Genomic DNA, 27,038 nt, shown 5'->3' on the forward strand with positions numbered 1-27,038 from the left:
GTTTATTGTCAAATTAGTTTCCACATAACACTCAGTGCTCATCCTCACAAGTGTCCTCCTCCATGCCCATCCCCCCTCCCCCCACNGCCACTAACTTTCAAATATTTTTCCATTTCTGCACCTCCACTTTCTCTCCTTTTGTGACACAATCACATCATTTTCCATTCAGGTTGGGATGGACAATTTTAAATCTGTTCAATTTTAAATCTTTTTCTTGTTTTTCACTTTGTACTCTCCACACTGTGTCTTCAGATTCCCTCATGAATGCTTCTTCTAGGAAACCTCCTAGAGTGTCCTACCCAGGAGGACAGGGACCTGGCCAGGACCAGGGAGGACACCTAATCCTAAGGGCTGACCAGAAGCTACTCAGAGATGTGGGAAGAATGGGAGCCAGGTCATGGCAGGAGGATGTGTGTGCCACTGTCCATCTTTCTCTGTCACTTGAGTCATTTCCAAGCAGTCCTACTGCTGTGGTAAGTGGCACAGCAGTGGTCAGCCTTGTCCTGGCCCTCTTTTCTGTTCATGCTCAGGGAGGCCATGTCCCTAAGTTCCATCCTCAGATTTGGACTCAGATCATTGCTTATATCTGTATGTATAACCAGCTCAGGAACCCTGTTTGGCTTCTCCTGGTACGAAGAGGTATGTTCACACCTGAGCTTATCTCCAAAGCAACTAGGAGCAGGTGTTCTCCAGGCCCCCCCAGGGCCATTGACATAGAGTGAGGCATCCTCAGGTCAGGGGTGGCACAGAGCCTTTAGGAGAGGAGAGGAGTCTGGAAGAAGAAAGGAAGACTGAGTCAGAGATTATTGTCCTAGCACTGAGGAGAGGGAGCAATGTGGACACAGGTGAATGCCGGGCCCTGACCCCATGGACCCTGGGTGGGAGAGGGCAGGGCATCTGTGTCACACACTGAACCTCCTTGTGGGCCTCTCACATGTGTGGGAGCATCAGGGAGTAGGAATGAGGCCACTCAGAGTGTGGTCCTGGGACTAGGAGCACCATAAACTCACCTGGGAGCTGTTCCACATGCAGATGCCCAGGCCCCACCGAGACCTGCTGCAGCTGCATCTTGTGGAGATCCCCCTCCCAGGGGACTGTGTGCTCACTGAGCTCCACAGTCTAGGAGTCTAGGCCATGTGGAAAATTTCACTTCCTCTGCTTGTCTTCTGCTTCCTCTGCTAGATTGTACTTGGACACCTGGGTTTGGGTCTTAACTGTCCTACTGTGGTCAACTGAAGTTGAATCAGATACTAGACCCTGTGCTAATCTGAAAAAATGACTTAAGAATCACCAGCTACATTGAGTGTGTGCTGTGGATGGGGTGAGACCCCAGGGAATATGGGCTACATGGCTCTGGTGGCAGAGAGTATGACTTGTCTGCTTTAGCTCCTCCTAGGGGTGAATCACCTAGAATAGTAGAGGGCACTGTCTGGGATGAATCATGGTGATTATTACGGGGGAGCTGCACTTCTAGTGCAGAACTGGGGCAAGAATGGGTGTGTATGAATTTAAGAGATCCCCTAATACTCTCTGGGTCTGTGATTACAGTCATAAATGCACTACAATCCAATCCAGTACGTCTGACAAATACCAACTTTCCTGAATTGAAGGCTTAGTGTGCTAACTGACAGGGATGATGACTCTCTCAGGTATTTGCTATGGGAAGGGGATTGGAGTGGAAGGTGAGACAGGTAATTATAGACACCAATAAGACCACAGGGTAGTTCCAAGAATGAGTAAGATAGAATAGTGCTTTTGGATACATAATAATCATATGTTTCTGTCTTGTTCTCCTGTCTCATCCCATTATCATCTAAGATCAGATGTGTTAAGGGTAGGTAACTTTCTATCTCAATACTGAAGTTTTGGATACCAAATCACCTGGGACAAAAATATACATCCCTATCAGACACAAATGTATTTTGGATCCTCCTTTGGGAGATAGGTGAACATATTTGTGGTTGTCATGGGATAGTTTCACCATATCAGGTAGCAGCACGGTTACTGATATTGGCCTTATATCCAGACTGTGGTTTGTGTGGATCTGGGTGGATTTCATGTGGATGACAGACTGTATTTCACAAAATTGTTTTCTCTCTATATTTCTGGGTAGGTGGATATGAGGAGAGATTCAGTGCAAAATTTGGGAGGGTAGAAGTGACACTGCACCCATTTTGTGTCTGCTCATGGTTGTGTATCTTTAGGTCACTTTGTAGGAGAAGGCAACTGCCCCAATGTCCCCCATTCACCTTCAGGATGGATGTGACTCTCCAACTGTTTGTCAGAACCCAGAGCACCCAGTGTGTCTGGATCTTTGTATAAAAATACAAGAAATGATCCAATCAATCTGATCATTGGACATGCACATTTGGGGTTTGGGGGAGAAAAGCCAGCTTTGTGGGTATACAGTGACCCCCTCATGTCCCTGCAGACTGTGGGAGTTCCTGGTCATCTTGGACTAGGTTCCTGGAAGAAGACTCTGTGATGGAGAAGTGCATGTGCAGGAAACCTGGAAGGAGGAGGGAGGTCAGATTGGGCAGAAGGGGAAGCGACCCACACAGAGTGAGACATCAGATAAGGCCTCATTCCTGCAGGGAGCTTTAAAGTTGGGATCTTTCAGGACATGTGAAAGTGAGGCAGGGCCTTGGCACCTAGGCCTCAGGAGATCATTCAACTGAAGCTCTCTGAGAAGGGACATAAAACTGGGGAGACAGTTTTCTCAACCAAGAGCCATTGGCAGTGAGGAACACCCTTGTGAGCTATCAGAGTGGGTGGGTGTGAACCCAGATGAGGGGGTGTGGGTGACCCCATATTGTCTACTGCATCCATCCACTGCACCCATGTGGAGGTGGCTCCATGAATGACACCAGGGCTTCAGGACCTCAGGTGAGCTGGGACATTTTGGGCTCTAATCCTTGTCAGTTGTGAGAGCAGTAGCCCACAACCAGCACATGGAAGGCAGAGACAATGGCACTGGATGAACATCTCCCTCTGTCTTTTTTCCATCCAGACCCTCTGTCCCCAGTTCACACCCAGGCCCAGAGAAGCAGGGCAGCATACTGCTTTCAGTTGTAAATGCACTCCTGACCCTCACTGTGCAGAGCTTCCTGGAGACTGGGTGGGGAGGAAAGTGGGGGGGAACTCAGATCTGGGGACCTGAGCCAGATCTGCTCATTGATTTGTGCACAGGCCTCAGGGGGCAGGAAGAGAGCATGACAGAGATGGGGAATATGTTTGTGTCTCACTTCCCCATCTGCCTGTCTCACAGTGAGCATTACTATTGCTGTCCCACACCTGACAGTAATAGTCAGCCTCGTCCTCGGTCAAGGCCCTGCTGATGGTCAGGGTGGCAGAGTTCCCTGAGCTGGTACCTGAGAATCGGTCAGGGATCCCTGAAGGCCGTTTGCTATCCTCATAGATAATCAGCACAGGGGCCTGGCCTGGTTTCTGCTGGTACCAGTAAGCATATTTCTCTCCAATGTTGTTTCCTCCACACGTGATCCTGGCCGTCTGTCCCAGGTTCACGGACACTGATGGGGGCTGATTCAGCACATAGGAGGCCACAGAACCTGCAAGAGAGAAGATGAGAGTTGGGTTTCCAGCCTGGGGTGTCAACCCTGAACACTCCCACCTGCCTGGCTTAAGCTCCAGTGATTCTCTAGGCCCCAGTTTCCACCCTTTTATCATCTTAGCTCCTAGGGCCCCTGGGCCTGCCTGGTGCATGGAGCCTTTGAACAAATGAGAACCACCCACCCTCCTTTTTCTGGACAGGTGCAGCCCTTCAGGGCTCACACAGATCAATGGGCACAGTGGGAGGCTATTACCCCAGCAGCCCCTCATCCCACAGCAGGGTCTTAAGTATCCTGCCCCCCACTGACAGTCCCCTGCTGAGCTCAGAGTCAGGGCCAGGCTTGTCCTAGAACCCCAGGGCTGGGGTAGGTTTGAGCCTGGGCACAGCACCTGTGCAGTGAGCGAGGAGGCTGAGGAGAAGAGGAGTCCAGGCCATGGTGCAGGACCCTTGATTCTGCATCCTGAGGTCCAAGGTTGGGCATTTTTCCTCCCAGGCTTCTCTTATTCCTTTGATGGACGCACTTGTTATACATGCAAATCAGCCAGAGCTCAGGGGCTGCTGCTGAGGAGACTTGTGGTTTCAGAAATGGGCTCAGCCCCAAGAGACACAGAGATGGGAGGGGCAGCCATTCACATTCACTCTCAGTGCAGGGAATTCTGATTCACCCTCTTATCCTGTAGTCTGGGGTCCACACTCCACCCCTATCCTTGTCCTGGCCAGGTTTTTGATAGCATGTAGTCGGGGCAGAGGTCGGAGGTGGAGTCTCTGCATTTTCTGAACCCGTTATAGAATGTTTACTCTCTAGGTGACTGGAGGAACTTAGGTCAGTGCAGTGTCCTACCCCAGGTCTATGTTGGGGAACTTCAGAACCTGAACAAAACTGTTCCCTTACCTAGTGCCCATGGGTTTTGGTTTTGGGGAACCATTGAGGTGCTGTAGGTGTCTGTCCTGGGGGAAGTTCTGGTGTCTGTCCTGGGAGAAGGTCATAGAAGCTGTTCCTCAGTATCTCCAGGGTGCACTCATTGCCAGGGGAAGACCCATCCTGAGCAAGGTTTGACAATGACTGAGTTTAGCAGGTATGGGATGGCCTGGAGAGGCAGGAAGTACTGAACTGGTGCCAGAGACAGAAGCACATTCTACAGGACACAGATGTGAGACCCCGAGTCAGAATTTAACATCAGGTCAAAGATGATACTGGAGAAGCCTATACCTTTCCCTTCAGGTCTCAGGTCAGGCGACTCACCCTCCGTCGCAGTTAGAACCCCTGATGCCCAAACCTTCCCCATGTGCAGGTGGCTTTGCCGGTTGATCTCTGCTGCCTTCTGGTGGCAACACCACACAGGCCACGGGAGGAGAAGGAAGTCCTTTGTCCAGGCGGAGATGCAGAACCCACTGCTCATATCCTGATCCCCTGATCCATGGACTGCTGTTCTCAGAGGAGCAATTTCTCTTATCTTTGGGGCCCCTGTCAGCCTCAAGACCAAGCAGGTGGAGATCAGTTTATCCATGGAAATAGGAAGAGGATCATGTAAGGAAAAGGCAGGGTCCATTTGAGGTATTACTGCTCACATCTCTGGGGTGGTGGGAAGTCATCTGTATAGTTGTGGCACTTGCCACAAGGTGACAGAGGACTCAGGGACTCTTACTAGCACTGGTTGCAGGTGCACCAAATGGTGTAATAATGGCTACTGCTCCAAAGACAGAGACAGGAGAACATTCACCCAGCAAACATTTATTCAGATCCACATGGTCTGGCATACATTCCATCCTGGGAAATTAGTGTGAATAAGACACATGTCCTTCTCAGTTTCCTGCCTTAGTGACACAGCAGTGTATACAGTTGCTTTGGTGATACAGCAGACAGTCTCCAATCCCTTCTACCTGTATCTTGTCTTCTATATTCACTTAGAAGCCACACTATTGCTATTCTCAGGTCCCTCTCATTCAGGATTGGCCCTGTGTCCCAGAGCTGGATCATGTATGTACCATTTGGTTGGAGATTGTTTTGGGGATCTTGGATCTTGTGATGGAAGAAATAGAGTGGGTTATGCAGTGCTCTTTCCTTGTACTTGGGTGTGAGAGCTGGAACTCCGGCAGCCATGCCAAGATCTGTCATCAACAACAATGAAAGGCAAAGCCTCCATAGTAGTGATGATGGGACAGAAAATGAGATTCGGGACCTCACGGAATTGGTGAGTACATGGAGAAATGCCATCTGACTTCAGACTTGTTCTGTGGGAGAAAAAGAAATGCCTGATGTTCACGCCTCTGACTGAGATGTGCTTGTATTGCATTAGCAAATTCTTGACCAGTTAGGATAATAATTAACACACACACACACACACAACGAATAAATATAGTGATGGGGAAAATGTACAGTGTTGTGTGGTGTGTAGATAATGAACTGAGATCAGACAAGATGACAAGCAGGTGCTGTGTGGTGAGAGGCGGGAGGAGGCCTCTTTGCAGAGGTGACCTTGGATCTGCTGTCAGGATGGGAAGAAGGAACAAGAACTTAAGAGTGTGTTTGGAGTCAGCCCGTGTGGAGAAGAACCTGGATGTTTGAAGATGCAGGGTCAGTGAGGACCTTAGGTGTTTCTGATTCAAAATTAGTTGAGTTCCAAGGTGATATTCTCTCATAAGTTAAACATTTACAGGGAAGGAGTGATGTGTTAGAAATCTCATTGCTAATGTTAGCAGGAAAGATGAATCACAAGAGGAGTCCATTTGTGAGCTTCCCTGCAAACTGAAAGGCAAACAAGATCCCTTTTGTAGCTGACTGTCCCTGTGGCTTATCTGCAGCTCACCCATGTGTCTGAGTTCTGCATGACATCAAATTCCTATCACACATCCCTTCATATTATATACTTTTACACATACACATATTAACATGCTTGTGAATATATGTGCACATATGTACTAATGGAGACTATGTGTGCATGTTAGTAGATGTGTGTGTGTACACATACATGCATACATATTTACCATATGTACACATATATTTTGTAGAGATTCTGATCTCTGAATTGGTTACCAAAGTTGTAGTGATGGGATCCTTGCATTGTTATGAGGCCCAGAATTCCATTTTATCACCAGTTAGAAGGTGGATGTGGTTAGTATAATGAATAGGGGGACCACATTAGTAATCCAAAGCATTTGATCTAGGACATTGGTATCAGTTAGTTAATGATGGTGTTCCTAGAACTGAAATAGATGGGCAGCTTACCAATTTTTACCTCTGTATAAACAGAAAGCTTCATTTGGCAGACACTTTGGCTTGCTGCTGAACTGAGCAGACTGTATGCCTTTTATATGCCACTATATTAGCATGTGACCTGAGCTGCCTGCATGAACTGGGTGGTATCTGACCAACCACGCATGGATTTGGGTATTCACAGCAGCTCTCTTTCATCAACAGAAGAGGTAAATGTGAGATTAGGTCTCACCAGGTCCTGAAGGCACAAGTGAGTTTCATGAGGAAGAGACCAATTGCCCATAACCCCAACCCCAGATGCATTGTCTTTTCTCTGTCTCATACATCTGTGGCCCAATGGGGACAATCCTATGACCAGACAATACAGAGAAAAAAAACAGAGGGCTGGTTTATAGCAGTTCCTGTATGACATACAGCCAACTCTGAGAGTTAACACTATTAGTACTGCAATCCTAATGTGGGACTTCCCTGCACAATATGAATGGAAGAAAATTCTCCAATAGGTAGCATTTGAGGAGTAGTTGTTTAATTTTTCCTGGACATAGGTGGCTTTTATACTAACCTACAGGATCTGACTCAGTGTTTGGCTGGATGGTCAGAAACTTGGAAGGGACACAATAAGAAAACTGGTGAAAGATGTTTGAGGAAGAAATAGGTGAGTAGAACCCACACAATAAACAGAGGTAGATGTCTTCTGTGTTTCATGAAAATGCCTACCATAATGTGTCCATAAAGGAAACAATGTGAATAATCAAATGGATAATGTGACATGTCTGGTGACAATGGTCAGCCTTCTTCTCTATGTACTCCTGAATTTGTTCAGTGGGCTCCATAGCAAAGTGCCGATGTTGGAAGTTGGGTGGTTATTCATCAGATAATCACTATGGATTTCCAATCACTAAAGCTGACCTGGCTATGGCCACTTCTGAATAACACTATGCAAGCAGCACAGACCAAACCTAAGTTCCCGGTATGAGACCATTTCCTTGGATATCAACCTAGAACCTGCTGACAGATTATTTACATTAGACCTATGCCATCATGTAAGAGATAGCTTTCTTCTTATTGGAATAGATTTGTACTCTAGGTAGGGACAAGTTTTCTTTGACTGTAATGCTTCTTCCCAAATTACTCTTACTGAATGCTCACCCAGTGTTCTGGCATTTCAGAGTGGCTTCTGTCCAAAGCACTCATTTTTGATCTTATGAAGGGATGCAATGTACCCATGTCCATGAAATTCACTGGTTCAACCGTTTCCCCCAACATTCTGAAACAGCTGGCTTGAATGAATGTATTAGTGGCCTCTTGAAGACCCACTGTGCCAGCCATGTGGCAACACCTTGTGAGGCTGGAGCAACACTTTCCAGAATGTGGTATTTGTACTTACTCTGTGTCCAACATATGGTGCTCTTTGTCCCACAGCTAGCTAGTATTCATGGGTCCAGGAATCAACAGGTGGAATTGGGAACATCCCGATTGTCTGATATTCCTGGTGACTTGCTGCAAGACCTTGACTCCCTGTCCCCATGACCCTACACTGCTGCCCGAGAGGCCTTAGTTATAAAGGAGAAATGCTTTCACCTATAGACACCACAATGGTTCTATTCAACTGAAAGCTGAGACTTCCCCTTGCCACTTTGAGCTTCTTATGTCCCCATGGATGTCTCTGTCTGTCCTTCCAGCCTGGTCTTCCATCTACAACAAAATGTGTCAGCCACTTCATGCCTCCTGTATATGACACTCCTGACCCACAGGGTGCAGAGCCTGTCTGGAAGGTTGGGTTGGGAGTGAGGTCTGGGAATCTCAGATCTGGGCACCTGGGGCAGACCTGAAGAGTGCTCTGTCCACAGTTTTCCTGGGGCTGAAAGAGAATGTGACAAAGATGGAGAATGACTTGTCTCTCACTTTCCTGTCTGCCTGTGTTGCTATGAGCTTTAATACCACTGTTTCACACCTGATACTAATAGGCATCCTCATCCTTGGCCCTGGTCCTGTTGATGTTTAGGGTGTCTGTGTCTTTAAAGTTGGGTGCCTGAAGTTGGTGGGAATGTAAACTGGTGCCGCCCCTCTGGAAAACAGTGTGTAGGTTCCTCAGAAAATTAACACTAGAACTACCCTATGACCCAGAAATAGCACTGCTAGGAATTTACCCAAGGAACACAGGAGTGCTGATGCATAGGAGCACACGTACCCCAATGTTCGTAGCAGCACTCTCAACAATAGCCAAAACATGGAAAGAGCCTAAGTGTCCATCAATGGACGAATGGATCAAGAAGATGTGGGTTTATCTATACCATGGAATACGACATGGCAATGAGAAACAATGAAATCTGGCCATGTGTAGCAATATGGATGGCCCTTGAGGGTGTTATGCTGAGCAAAATAAGTCAGGCAGAGAAGGACAGCTCCCATATGGTTGCACATATAGGAGGATTAGGAGGAACTTAACAGAGGACTGTGGGGGAGAAGAAGGGGGGATATGGGGGGAGAGGGAGGGAGGCAAACCATGAGAGACTCTTGAATGCTGAGAACAAGCTGAGGACTGATGGATGTGAGGGGGAGGGGAAGGGGGGTGATGAGCATGGAGGAGGGCATTTGTGGAGATGAGCACTGGGTGTTATATGGAAACCAACTTGACAATAAACTATTAAAAAAAAAAATAAAGCTGGGCGTCTGAAGAATGAGTCATGAATTCCCAAGGGAGGCTCGCTATTGTCATATATGACCAGCACAGGGGCCTTCCCTGGCTTCTGCTGGTACCACTGGACACCAAAGGTTTCTACATTGTCTCCCTTAGAGGTGATCAGGGCCATCTGTCTCAGGGCCTCTGACAACAAGGGCAACTGATTCAGGAGGACTTTCACTGAAGCCTGGCCATGGGGCGAGGCTGGGCCCTTGGAGAGCTATAGAGAACACCTGATTCAGGGAAACGTGGTCATGTGGCTTCACTGCCTAGCCCTCCTGTTCCACGTCACTTCTGCATTCCCCAGATGCAGTTGTGTCTCCCAACCTTGGCACATCATTAGAATGGGACACTCATTCTGACATGTGTTCATCATGGTGTATGCAGGAGTTTACTTGTTATAAAATCCCCTGCTGTTGGAGATACATCAAAACTTCTAGCTTATTTCTATGTGGTACTTTCATCTCTATACATTCCACCATCCCATTACAGACCAGCAGCTGACGTGGTGAACACATTGATTCCTTTGTTTTTCATCCATGTTTCATGTAAACATGTGGAAAGTGCCAGAAACCATCCCTGACCGAGAAACCCTCTTCAGACTCTGTGTCTCTGGTTTGGGTCCCAGGATCATGTCTTTGCACATAGAGTGAGCTCTGGGGCTGGTACAGTCAGTGGCCACTTCAAGGAGCTGGATCCTGTCATTTAACCAAGGACATTCCAGGGACCAGAGATGTGGCTTGAGGCTGGAAAAATCCACCTCACTCTGGAGACAGTCTCATAACGAGGCTGGAGACCATCCTTCCAGTGTGTGGGGGCTCTGTTTGGCCCAATTCCTGTCCCTGAGACACTCCTGAGCAAGGGAGCTGCAGCCTTGGTTCTGAGTCTGCCTGGGAGTGGAGAGGGAAAGGGAAAGGGTGAGTGGTCAGGGTACCTCTGGACGTGCGCAGCACAGAGGAGTCAGCTCCTTGGACTTCTGTCGGACAGTGAGGTGATTGGAATTTCCCAGATGAGGTAATCTTTGTCAGGACTCCTGTCAGTGTCCTGGATGTCTCTGCGTGAGTCTGACCTGAAAAACATTGTCCCTGCAGCTTGACAAGATAGGATGGATCATCCCCACTTACTTCTGATGACAGACCCTTGGACAGCTGTTGCCCCCCAGGCCTGGTGTCCCTGTGAGGCTCCACCTGGGCAGCCCCAGCCTATGTCCTGCTGCTCCTGCTGCAGCTCTCCTGCCCCCTGCTGGTAGAGGAGGACTCAGACCATGAGCTTCCCTCCTGAGGGTCATCCCACAGCATCTGTCACCTGAGAAAGGGTGGGGACTAGGGTTTCCAGTCGGCCTCAGTCAGCTGCCCCTCTGCCCTCCCAGCCAGCGCAGCCCAGCACACACAGGTTACATACACAGTGTAGACACTATTTCTGCAATTGTCCCAGGGTTGAAATGTCCTGTCCTAGTCTATTATCTTCTTACAAAAAGTAGAGTGGAGGGCACAGTGTAGTGCATTTGAAAAGGGTCAATGTCCAGACAAACCTGTGTGATGTTCCTTAGCCACCAAATTCCTGTCTATTTAGGAATCAAGACTGATGCCTCCTGTATCGATTTTAGTGTAGCTGGTCATCAGAACAACGGATGATACTTCTGGCAAGAAGTTCGGTCGAGCACCCAAATCTTTAATCTTATTGTTATTACTACTATATTTACTACTTTTATGTTTTAATACAAATCACATCTCTTGGAGTTTGATGTGGGAGGATTTTAACCCAGCCTGTAGATGCTTCAGTGAAATTGGGAATCTGCTAATTCAGACTTGGATACAATGCACATGATAGAAGTCACAGTTTACCTGAAACATTTTTCTTTGATTCCCACAAAATAAAACAGGAGACTCCATCACCAAGGTTAACTCACTGAGACCCCACTGAGTCATTCTCATTAATGAGACTCTTCAATGTTTTATATTATTTAATTTGAAAAAAAGTGTTTCTTAGATCTGTGTAAGATCCCCATTTCATAGCAGATAAAGTAATGCCCAGAGACTAGATCCCCAAATCACAGAAGGTGGGGTGAGTCCAGAGTGGAGCCCAGGTGTCCTGGATTCAGACCCTGAGCTTTTTGGGGCAAAGCTTGTCAAGGGCAGGAGGGAGAGAGTGTGGGGATGGCTGGGCAGCAGGGCTTCTGTCCCTTAGCTCACTACCATCCCCATCCTGGTGTGGTCTAGAAAGGAGCCTCCTCAGTCTGCAAGTTGGATGGTCAGCGAGTTTGTGTCCCAGTTAGAGCTGGAGAGTCTGTCAGGATGGTGGAGGTTGTCTGGCTGTGCAGGCACCTGGGCTGGGTCCTGATCCTCTATTCTGCATTACTGCTTGGTCCTCTCTCTGTGCTTCCCTGAGCAGGTGGGAGTGACAGAGGTCTGTCTCATGGACAGTCTACAAGAGGCAGCTGGGTCTTAGGTTCAGGGGACTATGGGGCTCATTGTCAGGGGTGTCACTCCCTGCAGCATTCCTGGGGCTGAACCCAGGGTGAGCTCAAGGTCCTGTCCGGGCTGAACCTGTTGGCAGGGCCAGAGAGGCAGCATCTTAACAGAGAGTGAGGAGGGTGAGCAATAGAAAGTCCAGGTCATGGTGGGGACCCAGGAGTTCTGTGTTCTGAGCCCACAGCTGAGCCTGGCCGCTCCAAGTCTCCTTCACATCCTCACAGGTCCCCTTGAAAATGGTGGGGGGGAGGGGGGATGGGCATGGAGGAGGGCACTTTGGGGATAAGCACTGAGTGTTATGTGGAGACTACTTTGACAATAAACTATTTGTAAAAAATAAATAAATAAATAAATAAATAAATAAAATGATAAGAATTCAGAAAAAAAACTAAAAAAAAAAGAAAAGAAAATGGTGCTTCTCAGGCTGGTGGAGAGAATCTCAGTGCTCCTGTTGGGGTTATGGATCTGGTTCATGAGGAGCTGTGCTCACCTCCACAGCAGAGCTCTTGTCACTCTGTGTTTGAAAATCTGAATGATGAGGGAGAGAAGAGGCACATGAGGGCATTTCTGCAGCTGTTCTCACAAAATGTGCCTTGTAGCTATTTCTTTGCTTCTTTGTGTTAAAGAGATAAGTAAAAATTTTTTTTATCATAACCATTTTTGACTTTTCAATTCACCTTCCCAGATTTTCTGTCTATTCTCTGTGAATGTTTCATGTCCCACATGGTGGAGTACGATTGGATGTACCTTGTCTTGAACTCTTGCTTAGATTTTAGTGTCATTTTCCAGGTAGGTTTCCTGTTTGCAGTATCTGCTTGGGTGTTGTTGTGAAATTCAATTTGACAATCTCTGTCTTTTAATTGTGGCTTAGACCATTTCTGAAATGTGATTAGTATTATTGTTTAATCATAGTATCCATGTATTTATTATCTAGTTGTCCCATGTGCTTTTTGCTTCCTCTTCCATTTATCCTGTATTTTTATATTAATGGAAGATTTTTTATGCTGTAAATTCTTGCTGTGTTATTCTCAGTAACTTGTAATTATCTACCTTCAGGTGATGAATACCACGTTACATGGAGTATAAGAACTTGATAACAGACTTGTATCTCTCTTCTCTCAGCATATTTGTTTGATGTTAAATTTTACCGCAAATTCCAATATATTTGCTGTACACAGCAAATTATCTCTTAAAGAGATTTAAATAATAATAATAAGCCTTAATATTTTTCCCTATAGTTAGCATTTCTTATTTTTTATATTTTTATACTTTTGTTCTTACTGTAATAAATTAAGTTTGAATAATTGACTTACTTAGATGTTTCCTATGTAATTTATAACAACAATATAATCCTGAATCCCTGGGTCTCATATTTTAAGGAGTTTGTTATTGCTAGTTTTAAATTTTAAATAAACAGTTTAGGTGAATATACTGCAATAACTTAGTTTTGTTCCAAAATTGCTTTGTTTTCCATTAGTTTTCTTTTTTTCATATTTTATTTTATTTTTATTATAGTTTATCGTCAAGTTGGTTTCCATATAACACCCAGTGCTCATCCCAACAAGTGCCCTCCTCCATGCTCATCACCCATTTTCCCCTCTCCCTCACCCCCCATCAACCCTCAGTTTGTTCTCCATGTTTAAGAGTATCTTATGATCTGCCTCCCTCCCTCTCCAAAACTGTTTTTCCCCTTCCCCTCCCCTATGGTTTTCTGTTAAATTTCTTCTGTTCCACATATAAGTGAAAACATATGGTATCTGCCTTTCTCTGCTTGACTTATTTCACTCAGCATAACATCTTCAAGTTTCATCCACGTTGCTATACATGGCCAGATTTCATTCTTTCTCATTGCCATATAGTATTCCATTGTATAGACAAACCACTACTTCTTGATCCATTCATCAGTTGATGGACATTTATTTAGGCTCTTTCCATGATTTGGCTATTGTTGAGAGTGCTGCTATAGACATTGGGGTACATGTGCATCAGCACTCCTGTATCCCTTGGGTAAATTCCTAGCAGTACTATTACTGGGTCATAGGGGAGTTTTATTTTTAATTTTTTGAGGCTCTCTCACATTGTTTTCCAGAGTAGCGGCACCAGTTTACATTCCCACCAACAGTGTAAGAGGGTGCCTGTTTCATCACATCCTTGCCAGCATTTAGAGTCTCCTGATTTGTTCATTTTAGTCACTCTGACCGACGTGAGATGGTGCCTCAGTGATCCCAGGTCTTAAAATAAATTCATTGTCTCTCTCTCCCCACCTTCTCTCTCTCTCTCCCTCTGTATATGTGTGGGCGTGTAACCCATAAATATACATACAGTTGTATATGAGACACATGGTCTACTGCATCCATATTCTCTGGAGAATCCTAACGAATGCACCTTAGTAGCTCTTACATTTTGTGGTTCAAATGGTTTCATTTTATCTCTTATTTAGGGGTGGAAATCTTCTCCTCCTAACTTACTAATGTACCTCCTTATGACATGATGTCATTCACATGTAGAATAAGGATATGACATTCTTTCTCTCATTCTATTCCTAACATTGTCATATATTTTATTTTATGTTTTTTATAAATCATAACATTATTATTTCTGCTTAAACAGTTGACTGTCTTTTATAGATATCAAGCAATAAAATCTTTTTATATTTATCCATATAGTTATGATTTCAGATACTTAGTCTATCTGTGTGTAGATTCACATTTCCCTCTTCCACCCTCTCCTGCCTAAGGGGCATCCTTTACTATTTCTTGTGCTGAGGGTCTGCAGGTGACTGGTTCTGTGAGGTGCAGTCTGGAAAAGGTGTATTTTGTCTTCAATTCCAATGACATTTTTAGTGGATGAAGAGTAAGGGTGACAGCTATTTTCTATTAGTGTTTTGAAACAATTGCTCCCCTATTTCCCTGCTTAAACAGCTTGTAATGAGAAATGTGCTTCCACCACAGTGCTGATTCCTCCATAGGGACACCGACTCTTTTCTCAAGTTGTGAGCGTGTCTGCATCACTTCTTTGTAGCAATTTCATTAGGATGTGTGGTGTTTGCTCTCATGTTCCCTGCAGCTGAGGTTAGTTGAACTTTTGGATATATTGACTAATAGGTTTCACCAAATTTGGAATACTTTTTTTCTTTTCAGACTATTTTCTATTAACCACCTTCTCCTCACCTTCTCTCCCTCAGTTACTCCAATTATAGACTTAGGCTACATGAAGTTGTTCTAATTACCCTGAGGATTTATTCATTTTTATAGCATTTGCTTTTTCTGTTTCACTTTTATTAGTTTTTATTGTCACAAAATCCAGTTCATTAATTTCTTCTTTTCTAGCATCGAATCTACTGACCACATCACATTGTATTTCAGATTATGTAATTATCATTTTGGGACATTTTAAAATATTGGTTCTTTAAAAACTATCTTCCATTATTCTTCTAACATGTTTAGTCATTCCTCCATCCTCAGTAACTAATGAACAGAGTTACAATAACTGTGTGCATATTCTCCCCCTGACCCTTTCTGTGCAGAGCCTGCTCAGTGACCTAGGTGGGGAGGGAGGTCTGGGGGCCTCATGTGGAAAGCTGGATCAGACCTGCTCATGCTTTGTCCACAGGCCTCCTGGTGCTGGAGTAGAATGTGACACAATGGGGAATGTGTTTCGGTCTTGCTTCCCCATATGCCTGTTTCACTGTGAGCATCACTACTTCTGTCATATACCTGACAGTAATAGTCAACCTCATTCTCTGGCCGGGCCCTGCTGATAGTCAGGGTGGCTGTGTTTCCTGAGCTGGAGCCAGAGAACTGGTGAGGGATCCCTGAAGGTCAGTTGCTATTGTCATAGGTAATCAGTACGGGGGCCTGGCCCATCTTCTACTGGTACCATTGAACAACTTTCCCTCCAATATTGTTTCCACTACATGTGATCCAGGCTGCCTGTCTCAGGCTCACCGACGATGGGACTGCGTCAGCACATAAGAGGTAATGGAGACTGTAAAAGAGCAAAATGAATTGGGCTGGAAGATTAAGAATCCATTTCCAGGAAATCCCTTAAACTACCTGGCCTGGATTGAGCTCCAGGGATTCTCTAGGTCACAAGGCACCCCTTTTTATCAGTCTCAGCCCCAGGGGCTTGTGGGTGTGGCTGGTGGATGGAGCCTTGGACCACTCCACTCTTTGGTCAGAACTATCCCCTCAGGGATCACATAGATCCAGTGAGGACAGTGAGGGGGATTGCACCACTCTAGTCTCTCATTCCATACAATGTAATAAGTACCTGTGCAGTGATCCAGGACACTGAAGAGAAGAGGGGTCCAGGTCATGGTGGAGGTGCCCCAATGCTGCTACCTAGGCCAGAGCTGGGCAAAGTCTCCTGTAGGCCTCTCTTATCCCCTTGCTGGAGGGACCTGACATTTATGCAATCAGCTGGGCCTCTGGGGCTGCTATTGAGGAGCTTTGTGGTTTCAGAGAAGGGCTCAGCCCCAAGGGGCCCAGAGAGGGGAGGGGCAGCCTAGTCCCATGGTCTGGGGCCAACATCTCCATCCCAAATTAGCTCCCAGGTTCACTGTTTGCCTGGATGGTCCTGATACCTCAGAGGTAGAGTCTCTTTATTTTCTGAACAAATTCTATAAGAGACACTCTGAGATTTACACAGGTGCCGGGTCCTACATTAGATGGCAGATCATGGGCCATAGACACCAAATAAAGTCCATTCTCAGTCAAAGGCTAATGGAGTAATCAAAACCATCATGGTGTTGTAATAGTCTGTTCTTGGGTGTGAGGTCCTATAGCAGGTCACAGGGTCTGTGCCTCAGTATCCTCATTTTACAGTGAGAGGCAGGAGGAGATCAGGTGCAAAAAAAAATATTGGTTTTATAAGAGAATGAGAGGGGGCTTCAAAGATCAGTAACTCTTTAAGGGAATGTTTGCCATAATTACATTGTCTTCAGTTGTTGAAAAAATGTATATAATAAACATCTTAATGTATAAGTTAAGATGAAAACAGTTTACTGAGAACATTACTGTGTTGCAGGCATTGGGAAAGGGGAGATTAGAATTCTCCAGTCCTCACTCCCTTTAGGTAGGTACCTAGAGGAACAAGTGAGAGGGAGGTGGGAGGAACTTCCAGGAAGGAGGAGCAGCTGTGTCTGGCAGCACAGGGGGCTCTCAGCGCAGGGAAGGGAGGGGGGATAGTGTGATCATAGGGAGGAAGGGTGTTTGTGGACTCTGAGAGCATTTTGTTTCATAAAGGTGAAGTAGGGCACAGTTTGGTGGGGGGCATTTTGCCTGCACAATATTAGAGAAATAGTCAACATCTCCATGAGCAGGACTGTACACACACATAGTCTGAAGAATTTGTGCTTGAGAGTGAAGGATGACACTGTAGCCAAATGACCAGTGTCAAATGATCTGAAGGTCTCAGATCCTGGTTACCAACCCCCAGTGACTATTAGAAGCCCTGATGCCCAGACCCCCCCCCCATTTGCAAGTGGCTAAGTGGCTTTGACAGGTGTTCTCTCCCCATAGTGGCCACTCCACATTTGCTGCTGGAGGTAAAGTGTATATATAGCTCAGGTCCTGATTCCTGATCCATAGACTGTTGCCACAGTGAGGAGTGACTTTTCTATGTATGGCTTCTGCCAGCCTCAGGTTCTGGCATGAGGGGCCAGAGTACCCATGATAACATGAAAAGGCTCATTTGGAGAAGAGTACAGGTTTCAATGAGGTGTCCCTGTCCCTGTCTCTTGTGTGATGAGAGGTCATGCAGGAGGTATTGCTACTTAGCAATGGGTTCACAGGACTGAGGATATGGCTCTTACTGGTGCCAACAGTGGATGCAAGGCTGCTTGGTGGTGGAGGAAGTAACCAGGGACTAATGCCCCAAAGACGGAGACAGGAGAACATCCACCCAGCACACATTTACACAGACCTACATTGGTCTGGTTCAAATTCCATCCTGGGAATTCTGCATAAACAAGACAAGTCCCTATTGAAAAGGGAACTTTAGTGCTGCTCTTGGAATAGTAAGAGAAACAAGCAGCAAGACATGTATAGGAAGAGCCCTGTGATCCCCTCAGGTAGGGGTGGGGCGTGGGAGTAATGATCTGATAAAACAGTACAAACTTGAGGGATCTTGAATTCATACCCAGTTCAGGGCCAGTGTGGAGTTTCTCCTGAGATGAGCTCTTGGCACAGAGGGTGTTGTCAGGTGTGGTAAGAGACAATTTCCAAGTACTAAGTCAAGTTCCTTTGACAGCATCTGGACACATAGAGGGACTCTAGGTGGAGGCTGCTTTGAGGAGGGACAGGTTGATACATGTGCCCATGCCTGGGATTTCCCTAGGTACCTGGGGGCTGAAGCCCTGAGTGCAGGGCAATGGTTATTATCCCTTGCATCCCCTCTTTACCCACCTAAAGCCACAGAGAGACTAGGGTGCTACTTGTGCCTCTGGTCTTGGTCCCCTATCTTGTCCCACATGGGTTACCTGTCACTGCTCTCCCCAACATCTCCAGACTGGCTGAGATGAGCAGGAACATGAGGGAGGAGTACACCAGGCAGGGAAGGGAGGCTTGGAGCACGTGTGTACTTCCCCAGTCACTGAGAGGGAGAGAAAAGAGCAGAATGTGGCAGTTGTAAGGGGGCACAGTCACTTGCATGAGGCGAAGCAGGCTGCTCAGGCTGAGAGGGGATGTGGGACAACTTCAGCCAGAATGTTCCAGTCCTGAAGAAGACAGCTTCTTTCCCTCAGTTCTGGCAGCTGATTTTGGAGGGCGCTGCTGCAGTTGGCCACTGGGCCACCTGAGGACCAGAGAGGCACCAGCCCATTCACTGTTATATTGATGAGAAAGCCTATGGTGAGAATCTCCAGATAATAATTTTCTAGAGAATATTCATTATTATTCAACATGAAAATCCCTGGAAATACTATTTGGTCATAGGGATTCCCCTCAAAGATAATCTTTTTAGTTCATTAGGTCAATCAGTAAATTTTAGATGAAATATTCCAAATTGCACTTGCCATGCTTTGGTGAGGAGAAAATGATTTCCTGTCCTGCGTCTCCCCACTCCCATCAAAGTATCACTCAGACATAAGCCAGGAGTGGAAATAGGGGAAGCTTATGCATTTCCCTCTTCTAAAATTCCTCATCTGTTGTTTTGACCTCATGAAATTGCTCTAAAAATTAGTTTCGGGGGCACCTGGGTGGCTCAGTCAGTTGGGTGTCCAACTTTGGCTCAGGTCATGATCTCGCAGTTTGTGAGTTCAAGCCCCACGTCAGACTCTGTGCTGACAGCTCAGAGCCTGGAGACTGTTTCAGATTCTGTCTCCCCCTCTCTCTGCCCTTCCCATGCTCATGCTGTCTCTCTCTGTCAATAATAAACATTAAAAATTAAAAAAATAGTTTCAAACACACAAGTCTAAGATTCATGAAGAATTCAATCTATGAAAAAAATTTATTCAGGTCTTGGAAAAAGTCTCTTCCCTCAGAGTGATACTGTGGCCAGGATGCAGATAAGCCACCACACAGGGTCAGCATGGGGTTGGGTGTCAGTCCCAGTGGGTCAGACCTGACCTAAGGGTCAGACTTGTCTAGTGCAGGGGATGTGATTTGGGGCAGAGGGAGGACAGTGGTGGCAGGAGAAAGTCCTCACATGAGACAAAAGATGGTGTCTGTCATTCCTCCAAAGTTTGTTTCAAATATAAGGAAGAAGAGCCTAGGGCATCAGGGACCTTGTCCCCTCTTCACAAGCCTCAGGTAGCTCTTCAGGATGTGGGGATGTCCCATGCAGGAACCAGAGGGGACACAGCCCCAGGGTCTGTGCAGGCTGCCTGTACCCAAGAAGAAGAGGACTGTGCTGTCTGAGACATCTGTCTCCTCTCTTGAGTGATATGTGATTACATCTAAGGCCCATGTGACATTTAATGACACCCTAAATCTTTACTATTAACTATAAAACTCAGTTACAGTGACAAAAATCAGAGTAATGACCCTCAACTCTGTCAGTATTCATTAAGGAAAAACAGACCAAAGTACAGAGGACCTTCAAGATTCTCCCACCCTGGAGCATCAGGCCAGGACCAGGGAGGACATGATCCTAAGACCTGACCAACAGCTGCTCAGAAGGCAGGTGGGAGTGAGAGGCAGGCTGTGACAGGAGGGTTGTGTCCCATCTCCCAACCTTCTGTGTCACTGTGAATCATTGCCAACCATTCTTGCTGCCATAAGAGATGATGCAGCAATGGATAGCCTTGTCCTGCCCCTTGTGGTCCTGGCCATGCTCGGGGGGCCATGTCCTTAACTTCCATCTCAGAATCAGACCTGGATGGTGGCTCTGTATATGTGGACAGCTCAGGACCTGGTTTGCCCTTACTGGTACCAAGATGCATGCTCGTGCATGAGCTTATCTCCAGAGCAGGGGATCCTGAGCCTGCTCAGAGAAACTACATGGAGGGAAGTAGGCTCAGGTCAGGGGAGACATGGAGCTTGTGGGAGGAGAGGGGAGGATAGGAGAGGAGGGGAGGGGTCAGGTCCTGGAGGAAGAAAGGGAGGCTGAGTCAGAATGACTGGCCCAGGCCTGTGGTGAGGGAGCAATGTGTACAGAAGTGAGGGCAAGCACCTGACCCCATGGACCTTGGGTGGCAGACAGCAGGAAACCTGTACCACATACTTTGCCTCCCTGTGGGCCTCTCACCTGTGCTGGGAGCAGCAGACGTGAAGCCACGCTGAGTGTGGTCCCGGGAGAATCAGTACCACAGGCCCACCTGAGAGCTGTTTCACAACCAGGTGCCTGGGCACAACCCAAACCTGCTACACCTGCATCTGCATCTTGTGAAGCACTCTTCCTCAGGGGACTGCAGACTGACTGAGTGTCACAGACTCCGGGTCTAAGCCACGGTAGAAAATCTCATTCTCTCCCTTTGTCTCCCCAGGTCCTACTAGGCCACCTGGGACATGGGGCATAACAGTTTTGCTCTCATCAAGTAAGCTTGATACAGGCTCTAGACTCTGTAGTGATGTGGAAAAAAAGGTTTAAAAACAGACTTTTGCATTGCACCAACAGTACAAGAGGGTTCTCCACATTCTCGCCTGCATCTGTAGTTTCCTGAGTTGTTAATTTTAGCCATTCTGAATGGTGTGATGTGGTATCTCAGTGTGGTTTTGACTTATATTTCCCTGATGATGGGTGACATTGACATCGTTACCTGTGTCTGTTGGCCATCTGGATGTGTTCTTTGGAAAAGTGTCTATTCATATCTTCTGCCCATTTCTTCACTACATTAATTGTTTTTTTGGGTGTTGACATTGGTAAATTCTTCATAATTTCGGGTACTAACCCTTTATCTGATATGTCATTTGCAAATATCTTTTCCCATTCCGTCAATTGCCTTACAGTTTGGTTGATTGTTTTCTTTGCAGTGCAGAAGCTTTTTGCTTTTTATCTTGATGAGGTCCCAATACTTCATTTTTGCTCTTGATTCCCTTGATTCCTGCTTTCTTCTCTAGGGTTNCTCCCGACTTTCTCGAGGGTGCTTGTTAAGAAGGGATGCTGCATCTATCGACAGGATCCTATGGTTTTTATCTTTTCTTTTGTTGATGTGATGTATCATATTGATTGATTTGCGAATATTGAACCAGCCCTGTAACCCAGGAATGAGTCCCCCTTGATCTTGGTGGATAATTATTTTTATGTGCTGTTGGATTCTATTTGCAAGTATCTTGTTGAGGATTTTTGCATCCGTATTCATCAAGGATATTGGCCTGTAGTTTCTTTTTCTGCTGGGTCTCTGGCTGGCTTGGGAATCAAAGTGATGCTGGTTTTGTAAAATAAGTCTGGAAGTTTTCCTTCGATTTCTACTTTTTGGAATAGCTCGAGAAGAATTGGTATTAATTATGTTTTAAATGCCTGGAAGACCGGAGGAGACAAGATGGCTGAGAAGTAGGGAGTTCCATACATTTTGCCTGCACCCATCTCTCAAACAGAAGGCCGGAAGTCATAGGACACTGAGCCACAGAAGTTTGGGGAGAGAAAGAGACAGAGTACACTGGGAAGGAAACCTCATAAGTGCGTGAGTGCGAACTGGGGAAGATAAAAGCGGCACGGGACCCAGAGATACGGAGGGAGGGCAGGGAATCTGGCTTGCGTGCAACTGCAGTGAGTGATTAACCAGCGAGTGGTGGAGAGCCGCCATGAGTCCAGGGGAAAGGAAAGAAAAGCTGAGATTGCTCATAGAACCATCCCTGGAGAAGAGGAAAAAACCCTCGGCTTGGAAAGACTGTTTTTTTTTTAGCTCTGGCTGGGGTGCTGACTTTAAACTAGGTGCCCTGGTTCCAGAAGGTGCCAGGAAAAACTGAACTGCCGGAACCAACCATAGCGGTGGCGGCCTAGTGAAGCGGTGCTGGCCAGCTTAAGCAGCGGTGGCGCGCTGCGGCGACACGGACTCTGCGGACCTAAAGTTACTACGTTCCCTGACTGCACTCGGGTTGTATCGCTGCTTGACGCCTTCAGATCTGAGCCTGCGACACTTCCCCAACCCCCACTCAACTCCGGGCAACAGGGAAGCAGCCACCTGCGGGACTGTGCAGGGCAGTATAACAAAGTGGACTGGGACCTGGAAATGAGGCAAAGGGTGAGGCATAGAACTAAGCCCACCTTGGCTACATCCTCAGCACAGAGAGATTGGCCTGAAGACGTGATTTGCAACGCTTGGTTGAGAAGGGAATGGGGCAAGGCGATTCTTCTCCTGACAATCACCAAGGCGGGGCTTCAGGGAGGCCAGCAAACACAGTGGAGACAAGATCTGCCTAAACCAAACCACTCCCATCCCCTCCAGAGAGATGTTTTGTTGTTGTTGTTGTTGTTGTAGCTGTTTTTACTGAGCCTGGGTTTGCTTGTTTATTGGTTTTGACTGTGCATTTCTGTAACTGTGTTTCCTCTGCGGTTTTCTGTTTTCTTTTTCCAGGGCTGCCTCAAGAAACAAGCCAAACTACACATGGTGGAGAGTCCCAAATACCACTACCAATAGGGAAACAAAATAACCAAACGCACAACAAGAGAAACCAAGACACACCATCCAAAGGACACTTCCTGAACAGACAGGCCCTGAACAGTCAAAAGAGCCCTCTCTGATACAGCAGAACTCGCAGGGGATGAGTGTACAACAAGCTTTTAAAGTAACAAGATAAAGAAAGCTAACCAAATGACTGGAAGGACTCTCCTCCAAAGAAGCTCCAGGAGGAAATGACAGCTAGAGAACTGCTCAAAACAGATATAAGCAACATAACTGAACAAGAATTTAGAAAAATAATCATAAAATTAATCTCCGGGCTTGAAAAAAGCATGGAGGACATAAGAGAAACTATGGCTACAAACAATATGGAGCTTAAAAATAGTTATGGTGAATTAAAAAAATGCGATAAATGAGATACATAATAAACTGGAGGCGTACAATGCACGGATTGAAGAGGCAGAAAGGAGAATAAGTGATTTAGAAGACACTATTATAGAAAAAGAAGAAACTGAAAAAAAGAGAGATAAACTGATCCTGGAACATGAAAGGAGAGTTCAAGAACTCAGCGATACAATCAAATGGAACAATATCCATATCATAGGAATTCCAGAAAAGGAGGAGAGGGAAAGGTGCTGAAGGAGTCTGGGAACAAATGATAGCAGAGAACCTACCCAACCTAGAGAGGGAAGTAGAAGTTGAAATTCAAGAGGCACAGAATCTCCCTTCAGATGTAACTTGAATCAATGTTCAGCATGACATATCATAGTGAAACTGGCAAAATATAAGGACAAAGAGATAATTTGGAAAACAGCTAGGGAGAAAAGGGCTCTAACGTACAAAGGGAAACCTATCAGAGTGGTGACAGACCTATCTAAAGAAACTTGGCAGGCCAGAAAAGAATGGCAGGAGAGCTTCAATGTGATGAACAGAAAAAAATATGCAGCCAAAAATCCTCTCTCCAGCAAGCATGTCATTCAGAATAGAAGGAGAGATAAAAGTCTTTCCAAATAAACAAAAATGGAAAGAAATTTTCACCACTAAACCAGCCCTACAAGAAATCCTGAGGGGGACTCTATGAGGGAAGTGTTGCAGGGAACACAAGATACCAGAGACACCTCCACAAGTATGAATCCCACAAAGGACATAATGACTCTAAACCCACATATTTCAATAATAACACTGAATGTAAATGGGCTGAATGCTCCAATCAAAACACATAGGGTAGCAGAATCAATAAAAAACCAAAATCCATCTATATGCTGTCTACAAGAAACTCATTTTAGACTGGAAAATACCTACAGATTAAAAAAAAGTAAGGGGATGGAGAAATATCTATCATGCTATGTGAAGTGAAAAGAAAGCTGGAGTAGCTATACTTATAGCAGACAAACTGGACTTTAAATTAAAATCAGTAACAAGGGATGAAGATGGGCATTATATAATAACTACAGGGTCTGTCCATCAGGAAGAGCTAACAATTATAAATGTCTACGCACTGAATATGGAGGCACCTAAATATTTAAAACAATTAATCACAAACAGAAACAACCTTATAGATAAGAATGTGCTAATAGTAGGGGACTTTAATACACCGATTACAGCAATGGATAGATCAAATAGACAGAAAATCACTAAGGAAACAAAGAACTTGAATGATACATTGGACCAGATGGATCTGACAGATATATTTAGAACTCTACATCCTGAGACCATGGAATTCACTTTCTTCTCAAGTGTGCATTGCACATTCTCCAAGATAGATCCCATACTGGGACATAAAGCATACCATGCACACTTTCAGATCATAATGCTTTGAAACTTGAAATCAATCACAGGAAGAAGCCTGGAAAACCTCCAAAAACATTGTAGTTAAAGAACACCCTACTAAAGTATAAATGGGCCAATCAAGCAATTAGAGAAGAAATTTTAAAAAAATATGGAAACAAATGAAACTGAAAATACAACAATCCAAACTTTATGGGATGCGGGAAAGGCAGCCCTAAGAGGAAAGTACATTGCTCTCCAGGCCTATTTCAAGAGATTAGAAAAAGCGCAAGTCCAAAATCTAACAGCTCACCTAAAGGAACTAGATGCAAAGCAACAAGAGCAACCCAAACCCAGTAGAAGAAGAGAAACAGCAAAAATCAGAGCAGAAATAAACAACATAGAGACCAAAGAAACAATTGAACAGATCAATGAAACCAAGAGTTGGTTTTTGAAAAAATAAACAAAATTGACAAACCTCTAGCCTGTCTTTTCAAAAAGAAAACAGAGAGCACCCAAATAGACAAAATCATGAATGAAAATGGACTTATTACAACCAACCCCTCAGAAATACAAGCAATTATCAGGGAATACTATGAAAAATTATATGCCAACAAATTGGACAACTTAGAAGAAATGGACAAATTCTTAAACACACACNACAATAAACTATTTGTAAAACATAAAAAAAGAAAATAAAAAGTAATGGACACATTCCCAAACACACACTTACTACCAAAATTCACACGGGAAGAGATAGAAAATCTGAACAGACCCATGTTCTGTGAAGAAATCGAATCAGTTATCAAAAATCTCCCCAAAATAAGAGCCCTGGACCTGACGGCTTCCCTGGGGAATTCTACCAGACACTTAAAACAGAATTAATACCAATTCTTCTCAAGCTATCCCAAAAAATAGAAACCGAAGGAAAACTTCCAGACTTATTTTACAAAAACAGCATCACTCTGATTCCCAAGCCAGACAGAGACCCAGCAGAAAAAGGCGATCTACAGGCCAATATCCTTGTCCATCAGCACATAAAAATTATTATCCACCAAGATAAAGTGGGATTCATTCTTGGATTACAGGGCTGGTTCAATATTCGCAAATCATTCGATGTGATACATCACATCAACAAAAGAAAAGATAAAAACCATAGGATCCTGTCGATAGATGCAGAAAAAGCATTTGACAAGATACAGTATCCTGTCTTAACAAGCACCCTCGAGAAAGTCGGGAGAGAAGAAACTTACTTAAACATCATAAAAGCCATCTATGAGAAGCCTTCAGCGAACATCATCCTCAACGGGGAAAAACTGAGAGCTTTCCCCCTGAGATCAGGAACAAGACAGGACGTCCACTCTCACCACTGCTGTTTAACATAGTGCTGGAAGTCCTAGCATCAGCCATCAGACAACAAAAGGAAATCAAAGCATCAGAATTGGTTAAGAAGAAGTCAAACTTTCACTTTTCCAGACGACATGATACTCTACATCGAAAACCCGACAGACTTCACAGAAGCCTACTAGAACTGATCCAAGAAATCAGCCAAGTCGAGGGTACAAAATCCACATACAGAAATCGGTTGCATTTTTATACACCAACAATGAAGCAACAGAAAGAGAAATCAAGAAACTGATCCCATTCACAATTGCACAAAAAGCCATAAAGTACCTAGGAATAAACCTAACCAAAGATATGAGATATGTATGATGAAAACTATAGAAAGCTTATGAAGGAAACTGAAGAAGACACAAAAAATGGAAAAACTTTCCATGCTCATGGACTGGAAGAATAAATATAGTTAAAATGTCATTACTATCCAAAGCAATCTACACATTCAAGGCAATCCCAATCAATATTGCACCAGCATACTTCTCAAAACTAGAACAAACTCTCCTAAAATTTGTATGGAACCACTGATGATCCCGAATTTCAAAGTAATATTGAAGAAGAAAACCAAAGCGGGAGGTACCACCAACCCATACTTTGGCCTCTACTACGAAGCTGTCATCATCAAGACAGTATGGTATTGGCACAAAAACAGACACATAGGCCAATGGAATAGAATTGAGAACTCAGAATTGGACCCAAAAGTATACAGCCAACTAATATTTGACAAAGCAGGAACGAGTAGCCAACGGAAAGAAGACAGCCTCTTTAACAGTAGGTGCTGGGAGAAGTGGACAGCAACATCCAGAAGAATAAAACTAGATCATTTTCTCACACCATACACAAAAATAAACTCAAAATGGATAAAGGACCTGAACGTCAGACAGGAAACCATCAACACCCTAGAGGAGAAAGCAGGAAACAACCTCCTTGACCTC

At 45.2% G+C, this 27,038-nt stretch overlaps 2 gene segments (V, D, J or C); both read right to left on the reverse strand.

The window, feature by feature from the left end:
• Positions 1-2,417: 2,417 nt before the first annotated feature.
• Positions 2,418-4,031, reverse strand: LOC144229443 (immunoglobulin lambda variable 3-9-like). The segment is given in 3 exon segments: positions 2,418-2,509; positions 3,267-3,569; positions 3,961-4,031. Coding segments are annotated over 3 exon segments (465 nt in total).
• An 18,310-nt stretch (positions 4,032-22,341) lies between these two features.
• The window catches only part of LOC144229444 (immunoglobulin lambda variable 3-25-like), a 12,914-nt gene continuing 8,217 nt past the window's right edge, over positions 22,342-27,038 (reverse strand). The window contains 1 exon segment of the V gene segment in view: positions 22,342-22,545. Coding sequence covers positions 22,342-22,545 — 204 coding nt within the window.

This window comes from Crocuta crocuta, unplaced genomic scaffold (assembly GCF_008692635.1).
Source record: "Crocuta crocuta isolate KB4526 unplaced genomic scaffold, BGI_CrCroc_1.0 scaffold348, whole genome shotgun sequence".
Lineage (NCBI taxonomy): Eukaryota > Metazoa > Chordata > Mammalia > Carnivora > Hyaenidae > Crocuta > Crocuta crocuta.